This window comes from Bos indicus, chromosome X (genome assembly GCF_029378745.1).
Source record: "Bos indicus isolate NIAB-ARS_2022 breed Sahiwal x Tharparkar chromosome X, NIAB-ARS_B.indTharparkar_mat_pri_1.0, whole genome shotgun sequence".
NCBI lineage: Eukaryota > Metazoa > Chordata > Mammalia > Artiodactyla > Bovidae > Bos > Bos indicus.
Genome location: NC_091789.1, coordinates 115014751 through 115037368, shown reverse-complemented (window position 1 = coordinate 115037368; position 22618 = coordinate 115014751). Strand labels below are relative to the sequence as shown.

At 37.5% G+C, this 22618-nt stretch overlaps 1 protein-coding gene across 4 annotated transcripts in view; it reads left to right on the top strand.

Moving 5' to 3' along the window:
- CFAP47 (cilia and flagella associated protein 47) overlaps window positions 1-22618 on the top strand; it is a 562308-nt gene that overhangs the window by 188215 nt on the left and 351475 nt on the right. For all 4 annotated transcript variants that reach the window (XM_070784977.1, XM_070784976.1, XM_070784975.1 and 1 more), the window contains 3 exons: window positions 4948-5029; window positions 7994-8122; window positions 13678-13870. In XM_070784977.1, coding sequence (XP_070641078.1) covers window positions 4948-5029; window positions 7994-8122; window positions 13678-13870 — 404 coding nt within the window. The remainder of the gene's footprint in view (window positions 1-4947; window positions 5030-7993; window positions 8123-13677; window positions 13871-22618) is intronic.

Sequence of the window (22618 nt, the reverse complement as noted above, 5' to 3'; positions counted from 1 at the left end):
CTAATTCTCAATTACTGATGATTAGAATCTTTTCAGGTGATTGTTGGCCATCTGTATGTCTTCTTTGAAGAACTGTCTATTTAGGTCTTCTGCCCATTTTTCAATTGAGGTATTCTTTTTTTTTAGTGTTATTGTTGTTATTGAGTTGTAGGAATCATTTGTATATTTTGAAAATTAAGTTTTTGTTTGTCACATCATTTGCAAATATTTTCTTCCAGTCTGTAAGGTTGTTCAAGTGTGTCTTTATTAGGTAAAATGGGAACTTTATTTAAATTTTTATGAGTTTAAAACAGAAAACACATGACTTGTCTTTTAATTTTACCACTTCCTACACTTGGTCCTTGATGATTCATTTAGTAAAAATGCTCTAATTCAATAAGGCAAAAATCATAATGCCATTATTTTAGAAGTTTAGTTTTGCTTTTAAAATCTAATGGAATGTTAAATGTGAACCAAAACAGAAGTCTAGATATTTAAATAACTCCTTATTGCTTGTGCATTATAAAAATCAAAGTTTTCTGATAGCATCATTAAACTCTATGCACTTGTGATCATCATGTTATTCTTGGAGCATTGTTATTGGCACAGCTCCCAGTAGAGTTAACATTAACATGAGTAGTTTCTGTTTTGACATTTTATGGTATGAGGATGCAGGTATGGAAGAATAATTTTGGCATTAAAGCCAAGGTATTCAAATTTATTGCTCTTTTATCAGCAAATACATGCCTATCAGTATATGTTGGCTGTGATAAAATTCTTCAACATTTAGAGAATGACAGTATAGGTAATAAAATTGGGCCATTAATCCAAGATATGTGTATATGTTTCATTATGGAAATAAATGTATTAAAGTTCAGAATAATCATAAATGTTATTAGCTTCCCCATGTAAATTTGATGTCAGTGAGTGAGAACTTTTGTACAAGTAAAATTGTATGTTTTATGTGGTAAATGAGAAAGTAAAATTTGGCAGATTAAGTTTAAATTTTAATAAGTCATTTCAATTAATTTTGTTTTGTTCTACTCAGTGTAAACCCAGAAGATTCACATAGAAAACTTTGCATAAATGTAATCAAATCAATGGAGAGTCAATCCTATAAAACTACTGACCACACATAAAATCTATTGGCAAAAGATAATTATAAATATTGTCTTATCAATTGATGAAATTAGGCCTTGAGATATATTAAAAATGAAAAGAATGAAACGAGACACATACAGAAGAGGAAAACTAATTATCCCTTTATCCCTCTAAGTTTTTGGCTGAACTTCAAGAACAAAAGACAGATTCAGTTCAGTTCAGTCACTCAGTCATGTCTGACTCTTTGCGACCACATGAACCACAGCATGCCAGGCCTCCATGTCCATCACCAACTCTCAAAGTCCACCCAAACCCATGTCCATTGAGTCAGTGATGCCATCCAACCATCTCATTCTCTGTCGTCCCCTTCTCCTCCTGCCCTCAATCTTTCCCAGCATCAGGGTCTTTTCCAGTGAGTCAGCTCTTCGCGTCAGGTGGCCAAACTATTGGAGTTTCAGCTTCAACATCAGTCCTTCCAATGAACACCCAGGACTGATTCCTTTAGGATGGACTGGTTGGATCTCCTTGCAGTCCAAGGGACTCTCAAGAGTCTTCTTCAACACCACAGTTCAAAAGCATCAATTCTTAGGTGTCAGCTTTCTTTATAGTCCAACTCTCACATCCACACATGACCACTGGAAAAACCATAGCCTTGACTAGACAGACCTTTTTGGCAAAGTAATGTCTCTGCTTTTGAATATGCTATCTAGGTTGGTCATAACTTTCCTTCCAAGCAGTAAGCGTCTTTTAATTTCATGGCTGCAGTCGCCATCTGTAGTGATTTTGGAGCCCATAAAAATAAAGTCTGACACTGTTTCCACTGTTTCCCCATCTATTTGCCATGAAGAAAGACAGATTAACATGAGGAAAAAAACCCAGGTTTAATTATGTATGTAAGTTGTATGGTAGCCTCACAAAGTTATGACTCAGAAGGCAGCCAGAATATTGAAATTTGTATGCAGTCCTGACCTAAGGTGTTTAAGGGTCTAGGGCTTCAAAGGGTAAGGCAGAGGGCTGGGGGTGGGTGGGATTTACTGGAAGATGAGAGGAGGCAATGTTTGATAAAGAAAGCTTACTCTGCCGTGCATATGGGTCTCATGGGTGTGAAAGTTATCCCTGGTAATAGCTCTCTTTCCGGTACAGTCCCTCTTTCTAATGTAAATTTTGTTTATAAATGTAGATTTCCCTTACAAATGGAGAACTTTTCTCTGTTTTCAGATTTTCTCCTGTCTGCAGGTTTTCCAAATAATCACTATGCAAAAGAGGCATATTTTAGCATGGCTTATTCTATTACCCTTCACTTCATAACAGCCTCTATGAAGTGCCATTAAAGAACAAAGTAGCCAGTAGGAATTTGCTGTATGGCACAGAGAACCCAAAATCAGTGCCCTGTCACAACCTAGAGGGGTGGGATGGGGAGGGAGGTGGCAGGGAGGTTTAAGAGAGAGGGGGCATGTGTACACCTATGGCTGATTCCTGTTGATGTATGGCAAAAACCATCACAATATTGTATAGTAAGTATCCTCCAATTAAAAATAAATTAAAATTTAAAAAGAAGAACAATGTATGGATCATACTTTACTAAATAAATATTTCTATGTTTAAAAAATAAAGCAACAACACAATTCAGCTGAGTACATTTTAAAGTCCTTACTGCTATGCTAAGTCACGTCAATCTTGTCTGACTCTTTGTGACCCTATGAACCATAGCCTACGGGGATCCTTTGTCCATGGACTTCTCCAGGCAAGAATATTGGAGTGGGTTGCCATGCCCTCCTCCAGGGGATCATCCCAACCCAGGGATCAAAGCTGTGTCTCCTGCATTGGCAGGCATGTTCTTTACCACTAGTGCCACCTGGGAAGATCATACTGGCTTTCAGCAATTCATCGGCTAGTCAGCGTTCAGTGTAGCACAGAGAAAGGAGCTCTGAAGAGGTATACAGGGCAAGAGATGCCGCAGAGTCAGACACGACTGAGCGACTTTCACTTCACTTCACAGTTATGTAGTTAAATTTGTTTTGTTCCCTGTTAATCTGTTCTATGTCAATTTGATTGTTAGACAAGCCGACAAATTTAGAAGGGAAGAAAGAAAAAATTTTCTGCCCTTACAGCAAAAAAAAAAAAAAAAAAGATTAGTTATTCCAAGTTTACTTTCCTTTAGGGGAAGCAGGTCTGTCAGGCAAGTGACCTAAGTAGTGCTGATCAGGCGGTTCCTGATTGACTGGTTTACAATTCCATTTCTGGGGGAGCCAAAATTAACTCAGTCTTGATTTGGTGGCATGAGGTTTAGTATAGGCAGCTCCATTTGGGGCTTGTTGCCTTGCCTTTAACAATGCAAAAATGCATTCTTCAGCCTCAATTTGTTACTGAGGGCCTACTCTCTGGTGAGCACTGGGGAATATTCAAATGAATACCCTGTAGTCTCCCTCTTCAAGCAACTCTCAGTTTAGTGGTTCCCTGATAGTTTTCCTTAGGCTCTCAGTTGCATGTGATAGAAGTGACTATTTTTTCCTCAGATCCTGTCTTGGCTTTGCATGCAAGGAAGTATTACAGTTTCTTCATAATTCTCTTGAGTTGTTGTCTTTGTTTTACCTCTAGGATTTCAACTTATTGGGGCATCATCTCACTGAGTTCTTACATAGGCTTTAGTGTGGCTACTTCTAAGTAGTGGTATACCACTAAAATTAGATTTTATTTAAACCTATAGTAATTCCAGTGTAATGAAGATTCATAGAAATAATGTAAATGCAGATGGGAAATGAGAAGAGAAGAAATGACATTTATTTTCCAAACAAAGGAGCTTTATGTTTGTAGCATGATTTCTTCCAATAGCTTTTTCTGGCCCTGGGCCACAGCAAACTTGACAACTCTGGAACCATGCTCTCTGCCTCACCTCCCACAAACAGGCCCTACCTCTTTTCATTCATCTGTGTTATCTTCAAGGTTTGAGCTTTCAGCATAATCTTTCTGCTTTTTCTTTTTCCCACTTGTCACTAGTTACAGGACTGCAAGCTGCTGAGGGTGTTTATAGAGTTAAATACTAGATCTGGCATTCTCTGTAAAATGCTAATGGTAAATTCTCTGTTAAATGCTTATAGTAAGCAGTGTTCTCTGCTCACTAAATGAGTTAGTGACACCCAAAATCCCACTGAGAAACACTCCTGCTAAAATTATATTAGAGGTCTATAAAGAGGTTCTTGTAATAGTGTACATGCATATGAAGATTTTTGATAAAAGTATTTCAAGAAATGTGATAGTGAAAAAAATACTAAAAAATATTATAAAGTATGTACATATATATTCTTTTAAATGTATAAAATAATATAAGTAGATATTTCCCATTTAAGATACTACAAGTTTATATAATCAAAGAGTCTGTAATTTTTGGATATACTCTGGAAAAATAGGTGATGGTTTATGTTATTCTAATATATTCAGGCATATGTGGTGATAGGCATTCAATTAACATAGGGTAACTAATGATCTATCTAATTAATATTTTATTGTGTTCAAACTTTTTGCATGTATTTTTCAGTTTTATAATATTATAACAACAATAAAATGGTCTTGACAATAGGGTCCAAGTCATATAACTCTCTATGTCCCATTAGCATGTAAATGTGTATGTGTATGGTTATAGACACTTAGTAAGTTATTTCTCATTATTAATTCCCTGAAGGAGACATTATATGCACATTTCATTGATAAGGGAAGTTTTAAAATTATATAAGTTTTAAATTTTAAAATTAAAATTCAGTACATGTATAAACTATATAACAATGAAATAATTTCATTAAAGTTCATATGCAAGTGATAGATGGATTGTGAGTATTCTATAATAATTTGTTTTTTTTTTTTTTATTTTAGTGCTCAAGGAGCTTGTATTTCTCATGTACTGCCAGAATTTCTGCTTGAACCGGAAGATTACAAGAAGTGGATTGAAATTAGAGTAAGAGAATTTAATTTCTGAGAAATTATTGAATTTAATGGATTTTGGCTTAGAATCCTTGATTTTTTTATTTATGAAATATCCTAAGGATTACGCCTCTCCAGACAGTATGTGTGTGTGTATAAACACACACATAGACATATATATATATCAGTTCAGTTCAGTCGCTCAGTCGTGTCCGACTCTTTGTGACCCCATGAATTGCAGCACGCCAGGCCTCCCTGTCCATCACCAACTCCCAGAGTTCACTCAGGGTCACGTCGATCGAGTCAGTGATGCCATCAAGCCATCTCATCCTCTGTCGTCCCCTTCTCCTGGCCCCAATCCCTCCCAGCATCAGAGTCTTTTCCAAAGAGTCAGCTCTTCACATGAGGTGGCCAAAGTACTGGAGTTTCAGCTTCAGCATCATTCCTTCCAAAGAACACCCAGGGCTGATCTTCAGAGTGGACTGGTTGGATCTCCTTGCAGTCCAAGGGACTCTCAAGAGTCTTCTCCAACACCACAGTTCAAAAGCGTCAATTCTTTGGTGCTCAGCCTTCTTCACAGTCCAACTCTCACATCCATACATGACCACAGGAAAAACCATAGCCTTGACTAGACGAACCTTTGTTGGCAAAGTAATGTCTCTGCTTTTGAATATGGTATCTAGGTTGGTCATAACTTTCCTTCCAAGGAGTGAGCGTCTTTTAATTTCATGGCTGCAATCACCATCTGCAGTGATTTTGGAGCCCCCAAAAATAAACTCTGACTCTGTTTCCACTGTCTCCCCATCTATTTCCCATGAAGTGATGGGACCGGATGCCATGATCTTCGTTTTTTGAATGTTGAGCTTTAAGCCAACTTTTTCACTCTCCTCTTTCACTTTCATCAAGAGGCTTTTGAGTTCCTCTTCACTTTCTGCCATAAGGGTGGTGTCATCTGCATATCTGAGGTTATTGATATTTCTCCCGGCAATCCTGATTCCAGCTTGTGCTTCTTCCAGCCCAGTGTTTCTCATGATGTACTGTGCATATAAGTTCAATAAGCAGGGTGACAATATACAGCCTTGACGTACTCCTTTTCCTATTTGGAACCAGTCTGTTGTTCCATGTCCAGTTCTAACTGTTGCTTCCTGACCTGCATACAGGTTTCTCAAGAGGCAGGTCAGGTGGTCTGGTATTCCCATCTCTTTCAGAATTTTCCACAGTTTATTTTGATCCACACAGTCAAAGGTGATCCACACAGTCAAAGGCTTTGGCATAGTCAATAAAGCAGAAATAGATGTTTTTCTGGAACTCTCTTGGTTTTTCCATGATCCAGTGGATGTTGGCAATTTGATCTCTGGTTCCTCTGCCTTTTCCAAAACCAGCTTGAACATCTGGAAGTTCACGGTTCACATATTGCTGAAGCCTGGCTTGGAGAATTTTGAGCATTACTTTACTAGCATGTGAGATGAGTACAACTGTGTGTTAGTTTGAGCATTCTTTGGCATTGCCTTTCTTTGGGATTGGAATGAAAACTGACCTTTTCCAGTCCTGTGGCCACTGCTGAGTTTTCCAAATGTGCTGGCATATTGAGTGCAGCACTTTCACAGCATCATCTTTCAGGATTTGAAATAGCTCAACTGGAATTCCATCACCTCCACTAGCTTTGTTCGTAGTGATGCTTTCTAAGGCCCACTTGACTTCACATTCCAGGATGTCTGGCTCTAGGTCAGTGATCACATCATCGTGATTATCTGTGTAGGGAAGATCTTTTTTGTACAGTTCTTCTGTGTATTCTTGCCATCTCTTCTTAATATCTTTTGCCTCTGTTAGGTCCCTTCCATTTCTGTCCTTTATCCAGCCCATCTTTGCATGAAATATTCCCTTGGTATCTCTAATTTTCCTGAAGAGATCTCTAGTCTTTCCTATTCTGTTGTTTTCCTCTATTTCTTTGCATTGATTGCTGAGGCAGGCTTTCTTATCTCTCCTTGCTATTCTTTGGAACTCTGCATTCAGATGCTTATGTCTTTCCTTTTCTCCTTTGCTTTTTGCTTCTCTTCTTTTCATAGCTATTTGTAAGGCCTCCCCAGACAGCCATTTTTTATTTGTCTAAAAATCTCTGTGGAGTTCCCATGCAAAATAGATTACATGGCTTTCTTAAATATACAGGTGATTGCTTCTTTTAAGGGACTTAGAAATGAAGAATGGTCTGTACTTATGTAAATTTTTTCTTAAAATACATGTTTAGAATATATAACTTTCAAAGAAAATATTGGTTTTTTTTCCAATTACCTGAAAATTGCCACTTCCCTTCTTAAGTTTTAGTGGAGAATAGGGAGAAATTAAGCAAGATAGTCATTTTTTTTTCATATTATGCAATTCATTTTATGGAGACATATTGAGAAGAGTAATTGTCTTGAGAAGTCTGTAGGCTTTGAGGAAACTCTCTGTTAGTTGTAACACTGTTACTATAGTCACCACATTATGTTAGCACAAGATCCAGAGGCCTGTTCTTCAGCACTCTGCTGAGTTCCAGTGGCTTCATCCTAAGGGTATGGCTCTTTGGGGGGTTCAGAATTCAGAATAATTTTGCATCTATATGGCATCACCGACTTGATGGACATGAGTTTGAGCAAGCTTCAGGAGCTGGTGATGGACAGGGAAGCCTGGCATGCTGCAGTCCATGGGATTGCAAACAATCAGACAATATTGAGTGACTGGATTCACTGAACTGCCACTGTTGCCACAGAGTGACCTATCAGGTACAATAAATGAGTAACTCTATGACCTCAAATAGAGGCTGTGAGTTCCAGAAAGCCGTCTATGTTGATAGTTTCTGTTACTGGCACATGGAGAGTTGGAAATCTGGATGAATGGGTATAAAGGACATGTAAATGTTTTATAAAAAGAAAAAAATATATATATATGCTAAGTAATTAAAACTTTGGATTTACATTTCCCTTGCATTGTAATTAATATTTTAATATATTATTTCTTATAGTCTTCCACTACTATCTCAGCCAAGTTTTCCCACATACCTAAGGGAAAGCATTCTGTTGTTATAGATATGACAGATTTTGAAGTCTGGAGTAAACGATCATGGACTGATGTATTCCTTCAGATATACAAGGTAACTGTTTTGGGATTTTTTTGGTTGATTTATAGGAATAGTGTGTTAGTTAAGGTACAGGTAATCCTGCTGTAAAAATCACAGTGGCCCAAATAAGATAGAATAATTATTTTTCTTTCTCATGAAATTGTGGAGAAGTGGTTTAGAAATAGTAGATGACTCTTCCATCCTCAGTACTGGACTTTTATTTCTGGATCCATTTCTCAGAACAGGGAAGAGCAGATAAAAGAGTAGAAGACAAGTAAATACCTTTTAAGGATATCATCTGCAAAGGGCATCATTTCCATTTCATGTTCCACTGGGCAAAATTTGGTCATATTGCTGCACCTAACTTCAAGGGTGCAGTTGGTCACAGTCCAACTTTCACATCCATACATGACCAGTAATCCCCAGTTTAGAAACAAGGAAAGGTTAACATGCATACATACTTTCTTCCAAGATTATCTGATGTAGTTTTCTGCTGTCTTCCTTATTGTTCTCTACTGGGGAGCAATAGCCCAGGCCCAAGAGCCCAGGCCCCTCTTGTTGCCCTCTGGCACTCTGAACTCCTCCACGGCAGCCAGCCCCCTAGGCCTACCCTCTACAGAGTTCGTTGTGCTCTTTGATTCCCAGTTATTCCCCCATCTCTACCTTTTCTTCCCCCAGCAACCTGCCCTGTCTATCTTGCTGGATGTCAAGAGGAGAAATCCTGTATTTTTTTTTTAGTAATTCCCACAAGAATGATGGGGGTATTAGTGACTCTCACCCAAAGATAGATTTGGAGGGGGGAAAAAAAAAAGCTATCTTCTTTACTTTCTTAACTCCACGCTGTATCATATATAATTTTGTCTACTGATAAAAAGGAGCAAGTCCAAAACAGAAAAGCTGCATATAGTTTATGGACAAACTAGTCCTACTCTTGGTTGTAGGCTTCTTTCACTCACCCATTCATTTATTCACTCCCGCATGCATTCATGTATATGTCTAGTTCATTTAACCCATCTTCCCCAACTAAAAGTCTATGAATTTAGATACCACATATCACTTGTGAACTCAAAACTTAATAGTGTGCCTGCTACATAGTAGAGGCTCAGCAAATATTTGTTGAATGAATTTATTCAACAGCTATTATGATCCAGGTACTATACTAGACCCTGGGGGTATAAAAGTAAACTTGATATAGCCTGTCTTTTCAAGGATTTTGTGTCCTGGAGTGTGTGAGCAATTAAATAAATACAATTACAAGAAACTATGACAAATGTTATGACAAGGTAAACCCAAAGAACTAAGGATGAGTACACATAAAAAGGAACCTAACTTGCCTGTGCCTTGGAGAAGGTTTCTAGGAAAAAGATGAATTTAAACTGAGCCCTGAACAATGAGGAGGATTTGGCAGGCAAGGTGAGGCATAGGTTAGAGAGAAAGATTATACAATTTGTGTGACAGAGGTAATAGATGAGTTTTATTGGAGGATGGGGCAATAACATTTTTCAAGTTAACGGAAATTCAAAGTGGAAATGCCTGGGGTTTGATAGAGCATTGTATATTCTGAGGAATAAACACAGTATGGCTGGGACTAAGAGGAGTAGACTATGAGCACGGTCAGAAAATAGATCGTGGTTGACTTCATAAGTCAAACTAAGGCATCTGAACTTCATGGATTTTAGCACAAGGTCAGTACAGAAATCTTGAAGGATTTTAAACACTAGATTGATATAATCAGTTTTGCATTCTATAGAAATCACTCTGGTACACTATGGAAACTGGGAATTTTTTTTTTAATTATTGAAGTACAGTTGATTGACAATGTTGTGTTAGTTTCAGGTGTACAGCAAAGTGAGATCTATATATATATACACACACATATATACACACACACAGACATACATACATACACACACACAGACATACATACATACACACACACATACATGCATACATACACACACACACACACATATAATTTCTTTTTCAGATTCTTTTCCCTTATAGGTTAGTATAAAATATTGAGTATAGTTTCCTGTGCTATACGGTAGGTCCTTGTTGGTTATCTACCTTATGTATAGTTGTGTGTATATGTTAATTCTATCCTAATTTATCCTTCCCCTCCCTCCCCTTTCCCCCTTGGTAACCATAAGCGTGTTTTCTATGTCTGTGGCTCTATTTCTGTTCTGAATATGTTTATTTATATTATTTGTTTCTTAGATTCCACATACAAACAATATTATCTAATATTCATCTTTCTCTGCCTGACTTCATTTAGCATTATACTCTCTAGGTCCATCCATGTTGCTGCAAATAGCATTATTTTGTTCTTTTTCATGGCTGAGTAATATTCCACTGTGTTCCATATAATATTCCATGTCTTCTTTATCTATTCATCTGTTGATGGACATATATGTTTCCATGTTTTGACTATTGTGACTAGTGATGGTACTGAGAATACTGGTGGTAGTAGGAAAGATGAGAAAAGAGCAGCTTTCATAAATATCAGGCATAGAAATCAGGAATTGGTGAATGACAATAACTTATGGAAGTGAAGGAGACAGAGGAGTCAAAGACCACAGTGAGCTTCTGGCTTGGGTGACTGAGTGGAATTTGTTCCCAGTCACTGAAAGACAAGACAAGGGATGTTAACAGGATTTTGTTCAGGGCAGACAGAGGGACAAGCAAGAGAGCATGATAAATTAATTTTGGTCCTGCTGTATCATGGTGCTATGTATAATTACCAGATGGGTTGATCCTTTTGTCTGAAAACTGATCTGAATGGCAGCATGTAGTTGAGATTCTTCACTGATTCAGTGATAGACTCATAGGCATGGATGATTGCCCTGTAGATCATCTGCAGAGCTGTGTTTCTCCATAGATTGTGTCTGAAGCATGTAGCTCTCAGCACTCTATTAAATCAGTAGTGGATTGACAGTTTCACTTTAAAAAAAGCAAGCAGTGTTGTTGAGATGTTTCACAAGTTAGAAATAGAAGACTGTGGTTTTCACACAAATCCCTTTAGTTTTTAATTGTCTCTTTCCTATAGGTCATACGTGCACTTCAAGAATGCCTTTGTCATTTCTTCTTTGCTAATAGTTTAGATAACAGGATATAGCTTGTCTTAACCAATTTGATTTTATGTCATTTGGTTATTTTTGCTTGTTAAATTTGCATGTTTAGTTGTTGCTATTTCCTTGCATTATATTCCCAATTCACAAAAATGTGTTGATAGCTAAAAAATGGGTCACTGAAGCATACGAGAGGTGAAAACAATAAGAGAAACACTTAAACTCAGAATGCTCTTCTAAATATAAACCTATATTACACTAAGAGGGCTTTTATGTACTATAAAGGATGAATCTGTATGTGCTATAAGAATTGAATGTCATATTTCTACAAAAGAAACTGGAAAATAAAAAGGTGATCAGATGAATAACTGAATAATAAGTTTAATTATACTGTTTATTCAGGAGAAGGCAATGGCACCCCACTCCAGTACTCTTGCCTGGAAAATCCCATGGATGGAGGAGCCTGGTAGGCTGCAGTCCATGGGGCCGCTAAGAGTCGGACACGACTGAGCGACTTTACTTTCACTTTCATGCACTGGAGAAGGAAATGACAACCCACTCCAGTGTTCTTGCCTGGAGAATCCCAGGGATGGGGGAGCCTGGTGGGCTGCAGTCTATGGGGTTGCACAGAGTCGGACACGACTGAGGTGACTTAGCATAGCATAGCATACTGTTTATTCATTTGTTCCCAGTGTATTATCTGTCAGAAAGGTTTTTTTTTTTTTTAATAGTACACAGTTATGTCAAATATATTGATATTTTTAAACTAAGAGCAATGGTTTTTCTGGTTAATTAAACACATTTTCCCCAAACCAATTTAAAATCTCCCTATAATAAAATAGGAATATTTGTTAGTAAAGGAGGCAAGATACCAATTATACCGAAACATTATTCAGAATTATATACCTCTGTAGAAAACAAACAAAAATGGTACAAGGGATCATATTGCTGAAGAGTATTTTAAATGAGCTTCAATAAAATATTACTGGCATGAAAGCAAAATTGGTGAAATTCTTTTATTAAATAGATTTGCAGGAGTGGTCCATAATGTCACTGGAATACAATGTGGAAACACAATTATTCTCACATGCGGTAACAGATATTGCAGTTTATTTGGATATAGCCATGTATAGGGAATATATGAATAACTCTCCACATCTGTAATAAGTATATAGTCACCCCTGGATATTGAAGGGTGATTGATTTTAGGATCCCCCACAAAACAAAATGTGAGCATGCTCAAGTCTTTTTTATACAGTGGCATAGTATTTGCATAAAACCCAGGCACATTCTCCTATATACTTCAAATCTCCCATATACTTAAAATTATTTCTAGATTACTTATCATACTTAATGCAATATAAATGCTCTGTAAATTGTTGTGAATACAGTTTAAATGTTATATAAATAGTTGTCAGCATGGGACAAATTGAATTTTTTGCTTTTTGTATTAATAATTTTGAATATTTTCTATCTGTGGTTGGTTGAATTTAAGGATGTGGAACTCACAATGGGGAACCAGTGGATATGGAGGGTCGACTGTATGTGCAAGAAGTATATGATGACATTTTCTTCTCTTTGCCAGAGAAAGTCCATGCTTTATGTAGAGTGATCCTTTGTTATTTAAAGATTAATTTGTAAGATTCCTCGAGAATGAGTCATTGGTCACAAGAAGAAAAAGTGTTGCAAATGAACTCTTATTCATAGGGAAATGTGGGATTAAAAATATGCCTCTGTCATGAATACAGTGTAAAAGGAAATAGAAAAAAAGTTATGAACACTGTCAAAATAGCACTACTGAATTAAATATTTTTATTGTGACCTCTGTGAATTCAACAGCCTTCTTTCCAATGTTGAGATGTACTAGTTTTGCAGGGAAGGTCACTCTCATGCATTATTCCAATAAAAGTGAGATTAAAAATAATATTTTCATAGCACTGATGTTTTTCTGTATATCCATTTCCATTTTAAACGACTGGCTCAAATGACACATCAAGTTATGCGTTCCATGTCCTGGATATGCTGTACATATATCTATAGGATTTGAGATGGTTTTTAATGTGGTACAAATTACTAGGCATTAAGAGTTTGTTTCCAAGGATTTATTTATGTATCTCCTAATCTGACTGTTAATTCCTGTCGCTTAATATCCTTTGTAATAAACTAGTTCTGAGTTCTTTGAGCTGTAATCACAAATTAATTGAACCCAAAGAAGGGGTTGTTGGAACCTCCAGCAGATAGCTCATTAGTCAGAAGCACAGGTGACCTGGGCTTGTGATGGACATCTGAAATGGAGGACAGTCTTATGAGACAGCTCTCTTAACCTGTGGGCTCTGATGTACCCTTTGCATAGATGGTGTCAGACTTGAGTTGAACTGTAGGACATCCAGTTGATGGCAGAGAATTGCTTGGTGGTGTCTGTTTACTCTCTGCTTGGTAGTATTTACTCTCTAAATACTAATTTTTATTTTGCCATTCCAGTAGTAAAAATTATCTCTCTCTCTTTTATCCAAATTTCAGGTTCTGGTACTATCCCGAATTGTACCATATAGCATCAATAATCTGCCCCCTGTATATATGCAAAATTCACCAAAAGTCAATGCTTATTTTGCATCCAGCAACATATATTCTGATCCTGAAAGGATTCTGCTTAGCTGGATGAACACAAATTATGAGAATGCCCGACATGTTATTTGGAAAAACTGTCAAAAAGGTGAGTTTTTTTTTTTTGCTTTAATGATCACAGATTGTAGTCTGAGAATATGGAAGGAGCCATAGAACTGAACACAGAATCCATGGATTCTAGGCCCGAGTGCAGCATGTATTCTGTTCTACAAGTAGGATGTCCTATAACATTTTCAAGACCGGTTTCCTTACATGTGTCAGGGAGGGGAAAGTTCCTCTCTACTTGTCTTGAATTCCTGTGGCTGGACTAATAATAAAATTAACACAAGACAGATTTAACAGGAGAATAACAAAATTTAATCATGTGCGAAGGTCTCATAGAAATGGGACTTAAAAAGTGGTCAAAGCACAAACCTTTTATACTTTTTAGACAAAGAAGCAATAAATTTGTGAGGAATTTACAGGACAAAGAAACTTAGGCTTTGGGTCCTTAATTAGTGAGGAATCTGAACACAGTGTGGGTAGAGGCAGGGAGAGCATCTTACACATGAAGGATTTACCTTCTGCTTGCAGGGAGACAAGCGGTGGGGGGATCAAAGTGTCCCTCTTTCATTGGCTGTTTCTTAAGTAATTTGAATTCAGAATAATCAGTATGCTCGAGGCACATTTTGGAACAGCCTGCCCTGGGGCCCAACACATTTAAAATGGAAATAATAAAAGATGCATCTTTAATTTATTTTGAAGAATAAATGATAAAAATTATGTAGAAATGCTCTAGAAATGAAAGATTGCCTTAATAACGCTGATGATATTTTCAACTCTATAAAGTATTAAATTTAGTTGACACTACTGAAACTTTGTACGTTATTAGTTGAGATCAAGTGAAACTTGACTAGACAGTGTCTTACATCTATTTCATTGTGATGGTCATGTTGGAAATCACTAAGTATGAATTTTGAGGAGGTAGGTCATATTACGGAGAGGGCAATGGCACCCCACTCCAGTACTCTTGCCTGGAAAATCCCATGGACGGAGGAGCCTGGTAGGCTGCAGTCCATGGGGTCACGAAGAGTCAGACACGACTGAGCGACTTCACTTTCACTTTTCACTTTCATGCATTGGAAAAGGAAGTGGCAACCCACTCCAGTGTTCTTGCCTGGAGAATCCCAGGGACAGGGTAGCCTGGTGGGCTGACATCTATGGGGTCACACAGAGTTGGACACGACTGAAGTGACTTAGCATAGCATAGCATAGGTCATATTAGGTCCATATACCAAGACCAAGGCAAGTACGTGATCATAGATAGACCTATTTCAGTGTTCAGGTGGACACTCCCTGGTTCTACTCTTGAGTAATAAGACTTTATACATTTCTACCCTGAGAGCCTTACATTCTTTGAAATATTTCCAATTGGCTAGTATAGCTGTGCATTCTTTTCTTCATCATAAGCATTGCTTGTCTTGAGAAAACAACATGTGCACTTTGGTTGTTTCTTTGACTTTCATTCAGCTCCCTTCTTCCAAGTACATACAAACCATTCATATTCAGAATGGGTTTTGTTTTATGTTTTTATACAGAATCCTCAGAGTTTAATCTAAACTTTAGCTAGAAAAGATTACAAGTGTGATTTAAAATGAGACTTTGAATTACAGTTGCTCCGAACTTAAAGGCATTACTTTGTAAACATAATGACATCAAGATAGAAAAAGATATATTGATACATTAGTATTAGAGAACAGTAAACATTAATATTTTATTACCTTCCAATTGACATGCTGATAATATCAAGCAATTTCCCTTGAAACTGCAATTTAATAAGATTCACATCTTATAAACATGTATTTGACCTGTTCAAAAATGTAAAAAAAAACAAGGTGTAAATAGTTTGAATACTGAGGAGTAACACTTTAACCATAGTGTTATAAAATATGTACATATATTAGAAATGAATATGTTCTTTTGTTATAAAATTATTATGGTTCTATTTTTACCAACAGAATGGTATACACAAGTTGTTTTCAAGGAGTTTGCTGCATTTTTTAGAATAAAGCATTATGGGCACTGGCCTAGTTTCTGCTTTTTAAAACACTGAGTCTCATCCCTTTGCAAAGCCCTTGTACTTCCTGTTCCCTCTGCTTGGAGCTTTATTTTCTTGCATATCTTCACGATTCCTTTGCCCACTTCACTCAAGATCCTGCTCAAATATCATATTATCTGAGAAGCTTTCCCAGTACCCTCTCTAAATTAGTACCTCCTTCAGTCCTTCTCTTTCTTGCTTCATTCTTCTCAATGGTGTTGATCCCCAGTAATATTTATACCCTGCCTCCTCCTGGTGAATGTTAGCCTCTTAACAGAAACAGCCTCTTCTGTTTTGTTGTTCACTGCTGCTTTCTCCGAAAATTGCATGGAAAACAAAAGATATCAAATACTGCTTGAGAAATTAAATAAATGAATGAAAGAATGAGAGCATAAAGGGACACACTCAGGTTTTATATATTTCTCTATCCCATTCCAGACAACTGAGTATATATTAAGCTACTAGTGTGTACCTTCTAGAACCAATGTGGAGATCAGATTGAATGGTTGAGTTAGAAGGGAACACTTTCTGTGTTAATTGTGTGAAGTGAAGAAGTGAAGTCGCTCAGTCATGTCCGATTCTTTGTGACCCTGTAAACCGTAGCCTACTAGGCTCCTCCATCCACGGGATTTTCGAGGCAAGAAGGCTGGAGTGGGTTGCCATCTGAGTACAGCTTGGCCTGGTTAATATCTGTGGAGGTCCATGAGAAGGAGCTCTGTGAAGGACTCCACTTAGGTTACTTTGGACTGAGAAAAGAGTCATACTCGGTATCCCAGATTTAAAATTTTCAACATTGATGCTCCACTCATCCCCACTCCATTGATAAATTCTGACCATGGTTGCAACTTGGTGCAGTGGTATTGTGGAGGGTAGATGGATAAGGCTGCACCTCACATCTTATGATTAAGAAACTCTGAGGGTGGGGCCTAGCAATCTGTATTTTAAAAAACCTGCCGTGTGATTCTGATGCACTCTAAGGGATGAAGCAGTTAGGCCATAGTAACACAACAAGCAATCGGTGCTTTTAAATTGTTCATAGAACGGTATTTATTTACCAATTATATTTGAAAAATAAATCCCTTCTATATACAAAAATTCCTTGGAAGTAAATAATGACTCATTGGAAAAGACCCTGATGCTGGGAAAGATTGAAGGCAGGAGGGGAAGGGGACTACAGAGGATGAGATGATTGGATGGCATCACCAACGCGCTGGATATGAGTTTGAGAAGGCTCCAGGAGTTGGTGATGAACAGGGAAGCCTGGCGTGCTGCAGTCTGTGGGGTCGCAGAGTCGGACATGACTGAGCGACTGAACTGAACTGAAATAATGACTGAAAGAAAAAAAAGTGAAAGTGTCTCAGTCATGTCCATCTCTGACTCTTTGTGACCCTGTGGCCTGTAGCTTGCAGGGACCCTCTGTCCATGGAATTCTCCAGGCAAGAATACTAGAGTGGGTTGCCATTCCCTTCTCCAGGGAATCTTTCCAACCCAGGGAACAAATCCAGGTCTCCTGCATTATAGGTAGATTCTTTACTTTCTGAGTCACCACGGAGGCCCCAAAATAATGACTGAAAACTTCCCCATATTAATGTCAGACATCACACCACAGATCCGGGAAGCTCAGGGTAAATGTCCCAAAACATTTATACCTAGGCATATTATATTCAAATTGTAGAAAAATTAAAGAAAACATCTTGAAAAAAAGCCAAAGGAAAAACACCTAACCTGTAGACAGACAAAGATAAGAATTATATCCAGCTTCTCAGAAATCATGCATTCAGGAAGAATGTGGAGTGAAATATTTAAACTGAAAAGGAGAAACCTTGCAGAGAATAGATAGTGGGCCTTGCTTACACACTTTTTGGGTAAACTGATCAGTTGGCAGCTTGTAGAGTCAAACTTAAGGACAGTGTGTCCTTGGTCAACCTGATGAGACAACAAATAAAGAGTATTTTAGTTGATTATGGATTTCTCAGAAACTCTTGAGAGTTTAGCATTGGAACTGACATGACAGGTTGTATGCTTATTAGATATCTGCTGTGGTCTTTCTTTCAGTATCTTCACCTCAGGACAGGTCTGCTACATTTCTGTCATTAGTATTAAAAAAAAAAAAAAAATCAGTTTATTTAAACAAAACAAAAACCAGCCATTTATTTTACTTCCGTATCCCTCTCTTGTAATCATGTCTGTTTTCTGTGTCCATGAGTTTGTTTTTTGTTATCGTTTTTGTTGTTTTAGATTCTACATATAAGGGAGATCATATGGTATTTGTCTTACTCTGTCTGACTTATTTAATTTATCATAATATCCTCAAGGCCCATCTGTGTTGTGACAAATGGAAAGCTTTCTTTTTTTTTAATGGCTGAATAACATTCCATTTTATGTGTATGTGTGTGTGTGTGTATGCCACAATTTCTTTATTCATTTATCCATTAATGGATCTAGGTTTTTCCATGTTTTAGATATGATACATAATGCTGCAGTGAACAGCGGAGTGCATATATCTTTTCAAAGGAGTATTTTCATTTTTTTAAGATAAATACCCAGAAGAGAACTTGCTGGACTGTATGATGGTTCTATTTTTAGCTTTTTTGAGGACCCTGTATATTGTTTTACATAGTGGTTGTGTCAGTGTACATTCCTACTAACAGTGCACCATGATTCCCTTTTCTCTACATCCTCACCAACACTTATTATTTCCTGTCTTTTTGATAGTAGCCCTTCTAACAGGTGTGAGGCCATATCTCATTGTAATTTTGATTTGCATTTCACTGATGGTTAGTGATGTTGCCAGGACTGGGTGTTCTCATGATGGTTTTACTACTTTGTTTTTCTACTTTGAAGGATAAAAAATAGTTTCATCTTGTCATTTGCTTGTTAGCCAGTTGGATTTCCTCTTCTGTGATATACTTATTCATGTACTTTGCCCATTTTTCTATTATTTTGTTTGAATTTTTCTTATCAACTTGTAGCATTCTTTATAACGAAGACTAAACTACAAATATATTTTGTGTATATATACATATATATATACATCCCACAGTATTATTTGCTTTATCACTATTCACAGAAAATTCTGCCTTACAAAATGTTTATATTACTATACATTCATGACTAATGGGTGACCTCTCCCTTTCTTTAGAAATTCTCCTGAAATTCAAAGTTACTGACATGTTTTCTTGTATTTGTTTTTTTTAATTTTGTTCTTAGGTCTTATAAGCAATTTGAAATTTTTATAAATAATAGCTAAGAATCTAGTTTTGCTTCTCTGGATTGAGAATGAGATAGTCTAGCATATCTGTTCTGGAGAAGGCAATGGCACCCCACTCCAGTACTCTTGCCTGGAAAATCCCATGGACGGAGGAGCCTGGTGGGCTGCCGTCTGTGGGGTCGCACAGAGTCGGACATGACTGAACGACTTCACTTTCACTTTCACTTTAGTGATGTTGAGCACATGTACCTGTTGGTCATCTGTATGCCTTCTTTGGAAAAATATCTATTTAGGTCTTCTGCCCATTTTTCAATGGAATTGTTTGTTTGTTTGTTTTTTTGCCAAAGATTTGTATGGATTTTTTTTAATATATATATTTTTGATATAAGCCCCTTATCAGATATATGATTTGCAATTATTTTCTCCCATCCAGTAGGTCTCCCATTCAGTCTTTTCATTTTGTTGATGATTTCCTTTGCTGCACTCTCTCATTAGAATTTCTTTGCTATGATGGAATGGAGAGGGATAAGACGAATAGGGAATCTTCCTCTTGCTACAGGAAGGCATGTTGGAGAGTAGTGAGTAGTAAAGTTGGAATCAGATGACCTAGAACCCCAGCCACCTGATAAGCTATGAATATCAGAGTAGTGCTTTAGGATTTCATTCCTCTAGTCTTGGAGAGTCATGCAAGATGGCTGAGCTGGTGACTCCTATGATAAAATAGGCATCTGGTCTGGCAGCAGCAAGTCCATGGATTGAAGTGTACCATAGCCACATGCTTTTGGCCAGGGCACCTGAATTCAGCACTGAGAGCACACTGAGATATCTTAACCCTGGACTTGCTATTAACTTGTCCAAGAGCACATGCTACCAGGCAGTCCGTTGGAGTTTCAAAACGTTCATTCTCTAATTACAGATGGTTTCTGGGAGTCACTATTTTAAAAAAGAAATAAAAAAGACATGCCCATTCTGTGTTTGAAAATCCCTAACACATGAGGATTTGTTCTAAGTATTGTAAAAGTCAAAAAGCGTTTTTCAAGTGATAAGTGGACACCTGTCTCATGTATATCAGTGACCTTTTTAGTGCTTGCCAGAAGATAGTGAATTTGCTTTTATACACTCATCCTTCTGCCTTCTGTTCCCAGTAATGCTTTGTATTATATGTACTTAAGCCCTTTTATCATTAACACTTTAGTTGAGGTTCTTTCACGGATGAACTGTATTTTACACCTTAATGATAGTATCTTCTTCAGTAGATCAGGCCTATGATCAAGTATCCCCTATGTCATCCCTTTGGACCCTTTGCTTGAACTGCTACATTTGATTGCTAATGGGAATTTTATCATCCTGTAATCACCTGGTGATTTTGAGAGCAGCAAGGGACCATTTTGTAGCATAAAGTGTAATTTCTAACAGGACTAAGTACTTTCATTTTGCTACACTTTCAACAAAATCCACAAATTGGAGCATTTTGAATTGTCTGTTCAAAGGAGCTTTGTTCTACAGAATGATGTCTTATTACTTAAGCCATGCTTATTTCAACATTTTTTGATGAAGTAACAATTGTAGTTCTTGTGAATGAAAAATACAATTTTTTATTCTATTTACTTTAGTGGAACAGAGTTATAAGTATGTTTGGCAATAATTGTATTTTATGTACCATCTAAAGGTGCCCCTAATTTCTTTATTTTGTGCTAGTTTAAGTAAACAATGCATGCGTGTATGCTAAGTTGCTTCAGTTGTGTCCAACTCTGTGCGACCCTTTGGACTATAGCCCGCAAGGCTCCTCTGCCCATGGGATTTTCCAGACAAGAAAACTGGAGTGAGTTGCCATTTCCTACTCCAGGAGATCTTCCCGACCTGGGGTTAAACCCACATCTCTTATGTCTCCTGCATTGGCAGGTGGGTTCTTTACCACTAGCACCACCTGGGAAGCCCAAAGTAAACAATATTCAGTACATATTTGAGAGATTGTATGGGTCTTATCATAATGCTCCCTATTCTTAAAACTAATGTGGTCTTGAGGTCTTAAATTTGTACGTATTGATTGTTTCAAATGTGCCGAATGTTCAACTTCATTAAACCAGAAAACAGTTATTCTTTATGAAGAAGTTTACATTTTTCCCAGACATTTCAAATTAGCCCTTTAATATTTAGCATTAAATATTTTTCATCACGATTGTGTGATCACTCACCTAGAGCCAGACATCCTGGAATGTGAAGTCAAGTGGGTCTTAGAAAGCATCACTACGAACAAAGCTAATGGAGGTGATAGAATTCCAGTTGAGCTATTTCAAATCCTGAAGACGATGCTGTGAAATTGCTGTACTCAATATGTCAGCCATTTAGAAAATTAAGCAGTGGCCACAGGACTGGAAAAGGTCAGATTTCATTCCAATACCAAAGAAAGGCAATGCCAAAGAATGCTCAAACTACTGCACAATTGCACTCATCTCACATGCTAATAAAGTAATGCTCAAAATTCTCCAATCCAGGCTTCAGCAATACATGAACCATGAAATTCCAGATGTTCAAGCTGGTTTTAGAAAAGGCAGAGGAACCAGAGATCAAATTGCCAACATCCGCTGAATCATTGAAAAAGCAAGAGACTTCCAGAAATACATCTCTTTCTAGTTTATTGACTATGCCAAAGCCTTTGACTGTGTGAATCACAATAAACTATGGAAAATTCTGAAAGAGATGGGAATACCAGACCACCTGACCTGCCTCTTGAGAAACCTGTATGCAGGTCAGGAAGCAACAGTTAGAACTGGACATGGAGCAACAGACTGGTTCCAAATAGGAAAAGGAGTACGTCAAGGCTGTATATTGTCACCCTGCTTATTTAAGTTATATGCAGAGTTCATCATGAGAAACGCTGGGCTGGAGGAAGCACGTGCTGGAATCAAAATTGCCATGAGAAATATCAATAACCTCAGATATGCAGCTGACACCACCCTTATGGCACAAAGTGAAGAAGAACTAAAGAGCCTCTTGATGAAAGTGAAAGAGGAGAGTAAAAAAGTTGGCTTAAAGCTCAACATTCAGAAAATGAAGATCATGCCATCCAGTCCCATCACTTTATGGGAAATAGATGGGGAAACAGTAGAAACAGTGGCTGACTTTATTTTTCTGGGCTCCAAAATCACTGCAGATGGTGATTGCAGCCATGAAATTAAAAGACGCTCACTCCTTGGAAGGAAAGTTATGACCAACCTAGATAGCATATTCAAAAGCAGAGACATTACTTTGCCAACAAAGGTCCGTCTAGTCAAGGCTATGGTTTTTCCAGTGGTCACGTATGGATGTGAGAGTTGGACTGTGAGGAAATCTGAGCACCAAAGAATTGATGCTTTTGAACTGTGGTGTTGAAGAAGACTCTTGAGAGTCCCTTGGACTGCAAAGGAGATCCAACCAATCCATCCTAAAGGAGATCAGTCCTGGGTGTTCATTGGAAGGACTGATATTGAAGCTGAAACTCCAGTACTTTGGCCACCTGATGCGAAGAACTGACTCATTTGAAAAGACGCTGATGCTGGGAAAGATTA